The 12,186-nt window shown below is 41.8% G+C and overlaps 1 protein-coding gene across 5 annotated transcripts in view; it reads right to left on the bottom strand.

The window, feature by feature from the left end:
• Positions 1–12,186, bottom strand: part of dync2h1 (dynein cytoplasmic 2 heavy chain 1) — a 78,814-nt gene that overhangs the window by 36,545 nt on the left and 30,083 nt on the right. For 2 of the 5 annotated variants that reach the window (XM_078098446.1, XM_078098449.1), the window contains exons 57-73: positions 11,961–12,103; positions 11,652–11,727; positions 11,108–11,271; positions 10,488–10,625; positions 9,204–9,317; positions 8,953–9,113; positions 8,012–8,135; positions 7,755–7,876; positions 7,132–7,218; positions 5,681–5,807; positions 4,627–4,768; positions 3,832–3,941; positions 3,010–3,030; positions 2,446–2,544; positions 1,450–1,573; positions 780–943; positions 528–647 (exon numbers count right to left, since the gene is read on the bottom strand). In XM_078098446.1, the coding sequence (XP_077954572.1) occupies positions 528–647; positions 780–943; positions 1,450–1,573; positions 2,446–2,544; positions 3,010–3,030; positions 3,832–3,941; positions 4,627–4,768; positions 5,681–5,807; positions 7,132–7,218; positions 7,755–7,876; positions 8,012–8,135; positions 8,953–9,113; positions 9,204–9,317; positions 10,488–10,625; positions 11,108–11,271; positions 11,652–11,727; positions 11,961–12,103 (2,036 nt within the window). The remainder of the gene's footprint in view (positions 1–527; positions 648–779; positions 944–1,449; positions 1,574–2,445; positions 2,545–3,009; positions 3,031–3,831; positions 3,942–4,626; positions 4,769–5,680; positions 5,808–7,131; positions 7,219–7,754; positions 7,877–8,011; positions 8,136–8,952; positions 9,114–9,203; positions 9,318–10,487; positions 10,626–11,107; positions 11,272–11,651; positions 11,728–11,960; positions 12,104–12,186) is intronic. The other 3 variants (XM_040180919.2, XM_078098447.1, XM_078098448.1) reach the window with 3 other exon arrangements.

Genomic DNA, 12,186 nt, shown 5'->3' with positions numbered 1-12,186 from the left:
TGGGCAATAACAATGTGTTTGACTTTTTCATTATATCCTCATTACTGTAGAGGTAAAGTTACCCAACTTCTGCTTACAAATATCAGTGTACAGGTCTGGAGTGCATGCGTAAATAAAATGAAATTCTTTGCAAGAAATGGGGTTTTACTCCCTACCAACACTCCTATGGTGGCCCTCTGATAAAAGTGGCTGTGTGATGCAAATCACATCTTTGTCGCAGCTTAGCAGTGCTGCTTGGACATTTGATCGTTCTATCTACTACACCATCTCATACTTAAAGTTTGATCAACATGCAGTGCAGGTGTAGATGAGCATTCCCAATAACAATAAAAGGGAAACAAATAATGATTTACTCAACACTTTCCAATGATTATATATCAATCACTGGGAAACATGATTGTCATTTAGAAGGTCCAAATGGTAGGCCTTCTGTAGTACTTAACACTTGAAGGTTTTTACTCCAGCAATAAGCCTTATTAGTACACCAACATACAGACTTCTCCTCTACTAAATGTCTGCATGGATACCTCTAACAGAGATTCCTCCAACAGAGCGAGCTGTATCTTCTTGTCTTCCTCTTGCTGCAGTAGTCTTGTTTTTTCAGTTTCCAATTCCGGCTTCTCCTGCTGGATGGTCAAGGCCAGCAGCTTTCACAAAGACAAGCACACACAAACGAATTGGAGAGTGGACATACAGTATGACATGAGACAGACAGACAGCATGCTCTGGTGATACGCTGCATCATTACACAGCACTTAAGGGTGGGTTACAGGTCTTACCTGCCCTTGCAAGCCCGCCCTAGTGGTAGTGAAGTTGACTTCTGTAACCACGGATACGGCATCAGGAGGGATGAAGGGGGTGGGATTCCGCGTTGCAAGGAAAAGACGGAAGTCCTCGTTGTAATCAATGACCTTGTCACCTATCTGAACCACATATCTAGGACCTGAAAGTTAGACAGAAAGAAAAAAGGTCCCTTAACAACATATACTGCATTGTGCAAGCGTATACCGTTGTCCTCAGTGTCCACTTAAATCCTCACGCTTTTTACACCCAAAGATCCCACCAGCCCACTTGTTTGATTGCTGCACAACATCGGCCCTGCCCTTTAGAAGGCTTATGTAGAGGCTCCTAGACCCTGGTGAAACCCTTTGAAGAGAGTTATATATTATAAATATTTATACTGTCATTCTTAAATATCTTTACCTATCTTTACAATCTGAAAGATCTTCAGGCACACATCAATGTTGTTAATTAAACTTGGGTAGATAACATCAGTGCAGAATAGTTTGCCCTCATTACAAACCATTCACTTTGAGGCAATATAAATGCCCGTGAGACAGAGGCGAGTGGTCGGCTTTTGAGCCAGCAACCATTGGGTGGGGTTGCATAATGACTCATTTTCACCAGCACTTCTTTGCTTTAGAGTGTGGTTTGTGAGCGTGCGTATACCCTGTGCTACGAGGTCTCTCCTCAGCAGTGGGTAGAGCACAGGTTCAACTCCATCCATCTCTTGGATGATAAGGGTTTTTCCGAACCTGACGGCCAGTTCAAGGGATGTCATGAAGTTAGTATCCTAGAGAGAACGAGCACACAATTGAAAGAATATATCATAAATTCCATTATTTGATATTGGTCGGTGAACCAGTACACTGTAACATAACAGAGCGAGATCATTGTCGACACAAACAACAACACAGAAGTGAAGAATAACTATGGCTTGTTTTGATTTTTTAAGGTTGTTTTCCTGAAAATCGGGTATGTGATATATATACACACATCTCATTATCACACCCATTTCAGGTCCAGATTACATTACAGGTCGTTGCTTTTATCCAAAGCGACTTGAGTGTGAATGTGAGATAACTAAATAGTTAATCAGCAAATCAGTGAGATGTGCGATGTAAAATTCTCAATATTATTACATTACATTACATGTCATTTAGCAGACGCTTTTATCCAAAGCGACTTACATTACACTTTAAACCCATAGCTTTTTCACATTTTGCCCGGGGGGCAATTAGGGGTTAGGTGTCTTGCTCAGGGACACTTCGACTTGAGACATGGGGCAGCCGGGACTTGAAACACCAACCTTGCGGTTCCCAGCACACCCGCTCTACCACCTGTGCCACGACGACCCCCCAGATGAATAGTGAATATAGAATAAGTGAATAATAAGTAGGTCTACCAATAAACTTGAAATAGATTTGGATTCATTAAAGAAGGAGATCAATCAAAGACATCTAATGAAAACACTTCAAAGAAATGTTGAACACGAACGGCTTTAAAGGCTCCTAAAACCATTAAAGCTAACTTAGAAATAAATTAGGTTTAGAGTTTTCACCAGAGTGCACGTGTGTGAAGACTGTAAATCCAACAAGATAGTTAACGACCTCTAATGTGTGATCTACGATATGCATGAGTGTGATTGTGTGTGTGTGGCTTTACCTGTTGGTTGATAACCTCCAGTCTGTGCTGTTGAAGATGTGTGCGTAGCCACTCTGTTGCTCGGGATGACGGGTCGATCAGGAATGGACAGGCAACACTCTGAGTATAGAAACATGACAAAGAACTGTTTCATGATAAGTTGTGGGAAACATTTACTTAGAAAGCGGCCCAGCTGGTGAGAAATCAGAGGTTTGTGTGCATGTTGTCCAGTTCGGTCTCCCTGCTGTCATGCTTATTGACTAGCGCAAGAATCAAGACCACCACCCTCCTTTCATCCTGTGCTCTTCTATTTCACAGTTTCTTACTCAAGCATTCGCTTTCTCACCCTGTTTATTTGACTCTTTATTACCCCAAGCCTAATCTTAACTTTACATACTATATCTATATATAGATACATACAGATGTGTTTATATTGTGTGTGTTTGTGTGTATGGAAAACTTAAGTGTATTTGACAATGATCGCATGTTTAAGGGCACACACACACAGAGACCGTGACAGAAAACAGAGCTAATACACTAAACAAAGTGTGGGCTAAAAGGATGAATGATGGGACAACTTCTTACCTTTAACTTCAGCGCATTGATCTAAAAGCAGCAATGGTAAAACAAAACAGAACACGCAGACAAATGAAGGGAAAATGAATGGTAACAAGGGCAACATACATATTAGGTATGACTAAGGATAGATTGCAAGTAGAATGCTGCAATCACATTGTATGTTGATATTTTTGTTAATAATGTAAAATTGTTTTACTTCAACTTGCGAGATCTTATGTATACAAATAAGAAAATATTCTTCAAATACGTTTATTTTTAGCTTCAGAGTATGAGATGAATTGGATTTTGCATTGCCTGTCACCAGCTATCAACATGTCCAGAGACGAGCCGGTGGCTCCAAGGTAACTGCTTTAATAACTAAGGAGTAAGTGCTGATGGAGATAATAGTGTTTAACCAAGAGGTAACCTGAGGGCGGGGGCTACGCTTCCTCAATGACGCTGTCAGTCAAAGCAGCAATAACAGCCGTAACGCAGTGTGAAGCGGTGCTGGTAAGATAACCAGCGGAGCGTGCTCACATGCACAAACGTAAGCATGCGCTGCCGGCAGGCTATCTCTACCAAGCAAGCGGAACTCGGACGGTCTCACACACACACACGCGCACACACACACACACACGCGCACGCACACACACACACACACACACAATCCTAGGTAGACAATCCTATACTATGTATATACATCAGTAATTGTGGTTTGCAACCATATGAATGTTTAAAATGGTAAATACAGTTAGAAACATAGATCCTCCTGCGACAAAAAAAGGTTGTAATCCAGGGAATCAAAATTAAATTAAGATTAAAGGGATTTGAGAGAACTGGATGTCTGACCTGTAGAATGACAATTGCATTCTCCATGGAGAGGTCATCAGACGGCAGCCCTTGACTCTTCCAGATCAACTGTTCACTCTCAGAGCACAGGAATGACCGCAAGTCAAACTCTGATAAAAACACACAAGGCATTTGCTTTAATATGCTCCAAATAAAGACTTATTTGAATTGTAGTTACTGATAACAGGGCCAAAATGCTTGATGTTACCTAACATATTATAGCTACCTACTTTATATGAAAACTCCAAAAACTATTATGCAGAGAAAACATTCAATGGACAATGATTTACAAATAAGAGGGGGTAAACTGGATTGGGATTCACATGCTGAGGCCCTCGGGGGAAAGAAGTTGCTAAGCCGAATGAAATGGTCAGAGCTATTAATAACACATAAATTAATGCTGAAAGAAAAGCACACATTTTTACAGGTTCATTTGTGAGGACGGGACACTAACATGTGAGTAGAAAAGCTGCCAAATTAAGGGTGTAATGCCTAGCACATGTATAAGTGCTAAAAAACAGGGTTATGAAATCCTTAGCCCTTAATATGTGAGTCTCTTTTTATGTAAGTACTTGTGAGATTATTCACACGCCTGAAAATGAAAAAAAAACATCAACATGCTTCTGATGATATCAATCAAGTTTAAAACTATACAAATGACCATATTTTACTGGTACTGTCGCATGTATACCAAATGCATCGACGCAGTGCATTGTGACATGTGTGTGGGCAGCAGTACGTTTGTGTGAAGGAGGCAAAATTTGGAGCCTCGAGTATAAGAAGTAGTCTGTTTACTCTGTAGTCCAGATTGAGCCATCCATGTCTCTTGACAGTGTCTTCTACGGTCTTCGGGAGCTGCAGACAGATAGGTGATGAAGGCTGCAGCGAGCATTGCCCTCATGGGGAGCGTATCCAACTCACTCTTTATCTCGGACATCTGAAAGAACGAGAGACAGGCAGGTCATCGGGGTGAAAGTAATATGACAAGAGGTGGTGGTACGGGCACTGCAAGGATGGATGAACTGTAAATCCAACTCTGCACACAATTATTCAAATATCTCTACACTGATTCTGACAACACAACAAAAAACATTGACCAAACAATACATGAATACGTCACACACTTACACATGAGTATGCAAATACAAAAGGACTGCTGTAATTTCTACGTTGAGTTTCTTTGAGACCAATAGCATGACAGGGGATCACATGTGCACGTGTTGGGTTAGCCATGCGCCAGAGTTAATTGTTGAGCCTTATGACTACTTATTGACCACAGATATGTTTTCAGGACTATGAAATCTCTGGTCTACTGTATGAATACTGTCAACCATCGTGCCACTCAAAGCACGCGTCTATTTCGGCACCACTTTGTAGAGGTGTACCCGTCCCTCGTTGTGGCTCTCCCTTCCCTAGAAACACTTGGAAGCGTTCATATATAGGGAACCACAGCTACTGCGTAGCGTGCAAAAAGCGTTACGGATGATGTCTTTTTTCTGTGAGTATATGGAAATACGTGAGTGGAGAGTAAACTGGCTCTTTGGTGCGGGCCTTCAGGGAGGCACTGAGTATGAGGGTGTGTGTGTCAGGAAGAGATTGAGTGTTTTAATTAAGGGGCAGACAGATGCTGCGGAGAGGAGTAAAAAACAGCCGGAAGGGACCAAAGACAGCAGGATACATCCCCCCCGTCACACTCACACAGACACACACACAAAAACACGAGCCCACAACCCCCCCCCCCCCCCCCCCTGTTGCTGTTAGTTGTTAAATGAGCCCTGTACCTGTACTAGTAAATGTCTATAACCTCCAACACCAATATCCTCAAACGCAAACTTCTTCATCACACTACCTGTGCGTTCCACCGCGTGTGTTCCCCGTCCAGTTGCGATATGAGCTGCTGGGCAGCAGTGATTGTGTCCTGAGCTTTTGTCACTTCAGCCTCCAACTTGGCTGCCTCTGAAGTGTGACACTGAAACCTGAGGAAAGAGTAAGGAGGAGGAGGAGGAGGAGTAAGCAGGTAAATGTGGGATCATTGGGGATTTCTAAGATATTCATGTAATCTACCAAAGATGATTTCACTGATGTATAAAGCATTCATAGTTCTTTCATTGCAAATGAAGGTGGAATAGAAATCTGCCATGAAATCGGACAATGCAGTAAGAGGTGAGGGGAGGTTTCAAGATACGACCGAAGGAGAAGAGGACGGTGAAACATCTTTCAGTTCAACTTGCACGTCTTAGAAATGATTCCTTAAACATGGGAGGATAAGTGTAAAAATGACAGGACAGACGGTTGGATACGGGAAAAGTCGAAGATGTTGGAGGAAAGAGCAAAAGGGCTCGGTAATAGAGTTGAATAATGACCTGACAAGTAGTGTGACTGGCTAATGCCCAGAAAAAAAGAGAATGGAAAACCCCTTCAGGCATTAGTAGGGGCCGAGCCCATCTTTAGCCTTTCACAGGCTCTTTACTTTCATTTCAAGTTTATTCCGATTGATAGGACCTTTTTATGCAACGTTGTTGTTGTGGTGGCACACAAGCTCCTTAGGAAGTTGTAATTTTACTATACATTATTGATTCTGCACCACATTTCTCAGCAATGATAAAAGGCTCAGGCCAAATGACATTTACACACCAATTTATTCACAGCCCCGCCCCTATACTTTAGTCACGCACATTTCATAATCCATCAACTGGAGGTTGTCCTAAACACTTGTGAAAGGCATTGTAGCACCCAAAGAGATGCTGTTTCAATGTGCCTTTTGGAATCAAAGGGCATTCCGCCAGCCCCCCAGCGAGTAGGAAGGTGCAACGGCCCTTCATTGCTGCTTTCAGCTCTAATTGATTGTTTGTGTCCACGTTTACATAATTACAATGTGGATGAAAACAAGCAGCACAGAAATAGGGATGCTGCATAGCAGTAAGGGACACATATTGCAACTACAACTAAGTATTGTTTATTTTCTTGTTGAATACTATTGTTGGTAGCTAGCTAGCTGCTAATTCAGATAGCTCCAGAATCCCATTAATGATGTGACATGCTTTTCTTCAGTTTGAAAGTCGATTTTGCTTTCTGGACTGAAAAGGCATGTTTGTTTGTGATGTTGACATGTGATAAAGGAATGGTGGAACAATAAACAGCAATAAACTGTTTATTATACATATACAGAATGTATTATTATTATTTGTATGCCTTCCTGTTTCTGCCGAAAGAAAAAATAAATAAAGATTTTGTCACGGTGGATATACGTCGAACAATCAAAGGCTGGAAGAATGGATGGTCAGTTGGAATGAAACATACTTCTCTTTCAACTCGTTGACTTTGGCTCCAACAGAGTTGAGCTGGTCCTCCAGCTTATTCTTCCTACTCTCCGTTTTTCTTAGGTTTCTGGACACACAAACACAAACCGTGTCAAGCATGTCTATGTGAATCATTAAATACATGTGTACTTGTTGTTTATACGAGAGCATGAATATGTTTTCACATCATACTGTCATACTTTGGACAAAAACATAGTTGCTGATTGTTGTACAAGTGGAAAGACTGAACAAAGATATGCAAGCTTTATTTTGTTTACGTGTGAATGAAGATTGACGAGGGAATTAAGCCTGTCTGTGTTTGGCGTAAGATAGAAATAGTTCCTTTTGGATGTTTTGCTTATTATATTTTAGCCATAGTTGCTCGTAGTAGGTAAACCTGACGCAACTACGCAGCAGCAGAGATCGGCCTTCTCGGTCAATAAACTACGCTTGGCTGACTTTTTTTCTTTAGTGGAGTTGATTTATCAAAACTGAACAGACATGGACATTCTCAACTAATGGATTTTCAATACAGTTAAGAATTCTTTTCCTGTCAATTGTCCAATTGACAAACAAAATTATGGAGTAGTATTTTTGTGTCTCAGAGTGTGTGTGCATCCTTACTCCAGTAGACCAGACTGCTCTCTCTCCAGTGGCCCTATCCTCTCTAGGACGTGGGAGTATTGGACATTGGCTTTGACCCAGGCCGCCAGTGGAGCAGCTGCTGCACTGGCACGCTTTGCATTCTGACCAAAACAAGAACAGTTCAGTTAAGACAACAGCTGCAATACCATCTTCAGCTAACACACAAATAAACAAGGGGTTAACAACACCCACAAACCATTCATCTAAATATTATTATGCTATTGTGGCTAACTGACCTTTGGATCAAAGGAGGCCCTATTCCTGTTGAGCAGCTCTTCCACACTCTGGCGAATATCAGGGGCGATGTTCCTCGCCTCGAATGTGGATATGTCCTCCCTCACGCCACGCTTCGCCAGAAAGCTACAGAAAAAAACAAGGACGAGAGAGGATTGGGCGTGAGCAGATGGGTAATAAAGCAGATACTAAATAAAGTGAATTTTTATCCCTAAAATAAGAGGTTGATGTTAGTTCAAGCATCACATTGTAAACCTTAAAGTCCTTTCGTCTCTTAATAGCCAAAAATAGTTTAAATGTCGTTTTGTTAGTTATTAAGGTCCCCCCACCACCACCACCCCTCTCCATCAAATACTCACACATGTACTCTCTTTGTTAATTGCAATGCTCAGAGTGGAGTCTGGTCACCCAATTAACACACATCAGTAGCAGGGCGGAATTAATCTGATCCGCTCTAAAAGGTGCCCACGGTCAGATGAGTGACTAGTACCAAAAGCTAAATTTAAATCGAGACTGATCCACAAATCAATCCTCAAATGAATCACCATCTTAACGTGGCAGAAGGGCCGGACTACGTGCGATTCCCTGACCCTTAAAGAACAGGCTGGAAATGAGTTGTTTCCCCAGGCCCAGAAAAGGAAAACCATGGCCTCCTTGTGGAGGCAGAAATGGAGGGGAGTCCGTCGGAGGTGGCCCCTTCCGGCATTGGGGTAGTGTGAAACGTGAGGCGGGCATCAGGCAAGGAGGGGGGACCAACGCGGACTAGCTCTAGGGTGGTGGGTTGTCACCTCTCTGGTGCGGAAGGGGAACCCGGCGGAGGTGCAGAGGAGTGAGTGAGTGAGTTGCTAATAACCCCCAAAGGCGTTCTTTTCTTCTATATCCAACTTTTGCCCTTTCTCCTGTCTATGCTTTTACACATTCTTGCAATCTCTTCACCTCTCACCTCTTCATGCTGACCCAGGAGGTGTCGAAGATGCCCATCAGTCTCAGTACGCCCTCTAGGATGTCCCTGATGACATCAGGCGGCATGCGGAGGGAGCGAATCTCAGACAGAGCTTCGGGCTTTATGTTTCCAACTGCATGCTTTGCCTCATCTACCAAAGGCTAGAGGGCAGCAACGGTAAGAAGAGGGAAGGATACAGAGTTTAATAAATGTGTTTTTTTAGTAACTGACACATAATACACATGACTTACCTGCACTTCCTTCAGCTCATGATCGATTTGGACCTTTCTCTCTTCAATCTTGGACACTTCTTGAGCCATCCTCCCTTTTATCTTTTCCATTTCGGTCTTCTGGTCACTGGCATTCTGAAAAACCAAAAAGATCATCGGATTTCAAGAAGGTTATTTTGAAAATACAGCATAAAAAAGATTATATTAAAGTATATTATATATACACATATATTTACACACACATATATATATACTAAAACCACTACTACTGCTGCTACAGAATGCGCCGACCCATAACACATCTAAAGAACCTGTTCAAATTTAAATAAGTCAATTTGCCTGTACATCATTTGAGATTATCAGACATAAAGCCTCAGTCCTTCTTTGAAGAAAGAAAAAATGTGGTTTAGGACCATTAAGTCACATTATTGACGCTGAAAAGCAAGTGTGGATTCTCTCTCAATCCATATATCTTCATCCAGTATTTTTTATCACATCTCAGCAGATACTCTGTTCATTGACTGTGACCCCCCCCCAACCCCCGCGTGTGTTAACTCCTTTTACCAAATATTTGCCTCTCCCAATCACATAGGCCACACTTCTTCATAATGTTTCCACCTTTGTAAAGTGTGTTTTCCAACTAGTTGGTTTCCATTCTTCATCTTACTCCCAGTCTTCCTCCTCCCTCCTCCCTCCTCCCTGTCTCCATCTCTACAGGAGAAATAGCTGCAACCGCCCAAAGGAACGAGTGTAGTTGTTAATTAACAACACTCTGCTGACAGTTTTTCCTTCTCTCTCCCTCCTTCACTCTATCTCACTAAAAAAGCCAATTCCCCACAGAGAGAAAGATAAGACATCATAACTAATGAAGCCCCCCCCACGCAACCACCATACATATATCCACACATCCATCCTCCAGACAGAGCTGGCAGGAAAAAACGGAAACTGAAAATACTGGATGAAAAGTCACAGAACAAACAAAAGCACACAAACTAAATAAAAAAAGACTTCACAGTGGGGGAGACACAGCCACGGGGAATCCAGAAAGGGTTTCTAGTATAATACACTGCAGATGAGGAGAGTAAGAGTGAAGGGCAGAGAGGCAAGATACAATAAGAGAAGAAACTGGAAGACAAAAAAGAGGAGAGGAGACTGGGGAAAGTGAAGGAGAGGAGAGGAGCAGAGAGGAGAGAGCTGACGTGAGAGTTCAGGAGGGGACAGATATCACAGATATGAACCCTTGCATGTACCTCAGTTACATGCACACAGTAACACACATATATATACACACACAAGCACACATACCTGCATGGAAGTGGTGATTTCTTGCAGGGCAGAATCTGCCTCCTGTTGTTTGGTCTTCAGCAGCGCACTTTGCTTTGCAGCCCGCCTCTTCAACTCGTCCACTAATGCTTTGGCTTCATTCAGCTTAGAAACACCGGCCTGCAGACACAAGTCAAACAAAGGACAAGAGGGACATGACATAACGGTTTGCAATACATGTATGAGTTAAAAACACAGCGTAGAAAATGTGGAACCAACAGTGCTCTTAATGCTAATGGCAAGTGCCCACTTACAATCAATTTAAGATGATCCTTTTACTTTTATTAGAAACCTGTGGTATTTAATAAATCAAACAAACTGTTGTATATAGACACTAGTTGTCGGCTGGTAGTATTTTTGAAATTCATATTCTCATGCTATTATTATATGAGTATACTTATTATTAATATGTTTCTACTTACCTGATGCATATGTGCTTCACACCATAAGTTATTCTTTAATGGTGTAATAAAACATTATTTATACTTTGAGGTAGACCCAAACAATTTGTATGTCTTTGATGAAGAGACAATAAACTAGTGGAAAACAATAGAGTACTTTAACAGTTCTTTCTGCAGTTTGTACTGTAGATGGTATTGTACCTGCAGATGCTGTTGTCTCGTTGTGAGCTGGCCCTGCTTCCGGCTGAATAATGCAGTGTAAACGTGCAGAAAGGCCATATACTGGCTGGGTGTTGCACCATGATCTCTGCATGATTCATGCACCATCAGGAACAACCGGCACAGTTCTCCCTGAGCAGAACCTGCTGGGAGAAGAGGACGAAGAAGCCTGTGAGGATGAATTGGTCTGAATTTAGGTTAACTTCTTAACATAAAACACTGCCAAACACAGTTGGAAACTAGTCTTGTATTTGCTCCCCCATCAGTTATTTAACATGCAAACAAAAGCTGTTTTGTGATGGTGCAGGAGTATCACCAGCAAACATTTCTGCCAGAGCTGAATAATAACTTTTAACACTGATTCTTTGTCAAAATAAAGTCATCTCAATTAAGCTATAGTATTAATTATGTAATTAGGATAAACGGATGACTAAGATTAAAGTTTTGAAAATTCCTCCACAAAGAAGAAGTACACTTAGGGACACGACAGAGATACTCTCATCATAAAAAAAAAAAATTAAATGACCTGAGCTTTTACTCTTTGTGTCCCTTTCATTCTCCTCCCTTCCTCCTTCAGGCTTTGCCAACAGCAGCTCGGGAATCTGAAGATGTAAAGGGTCACACATCACATGTTGAAGGAAGGCATTGACGCATGCTTTATAAAAAACATTCTTATTCCAATTGCATTTTATGTTATTCCAAGCTTGATTTGACTTAACTCCATAGATGTATTAATCTTAAATACTGGCGTGGACTTTATCAACAGTTGCTGATTTACGGTTGCATCTGTTTTTGACCTTGGAACTGTACTTGTATATCATCCGCCCTCACTCACCTTCTTCATGCTGCTTTCAGACCATCCTTCCATCCACTGGACAGAACATTTGCGATAGAAAGCTGGGTTGCTCTCACAGTTGATGGTGAAGTTGGAGTTGGAGCAGTCCATGATAAGAACAATGTGGAGGTTCTGCTGAATTCCTACAGAGTTGTGATATAAGAGTTACATAGAGGGCAATGTGAAGGCGGGATGTGGTTTTTGTTAAGCCTACATGGTCCATTTA

Source organism: Gasterosteus aculeatus, chromosome 1 (assembly GCF_964276395.1).
Source record: "Gasterosteus aculeatus chromosome 1, fGasAcu3.hap1.1, whole genome shotgun sequence".
NCBI lineage: Eukaryota > Metazoa > Chordata > Actinopteri > Perciformes > Gasterosteidae > Gasterosteus > Gasterosteus aculeatus.
The sequence above is the reverse complement of the archived record's forward strand: the minus strand, read 5'-3'. Positions and strand labels throughout refer to the sequence as shown.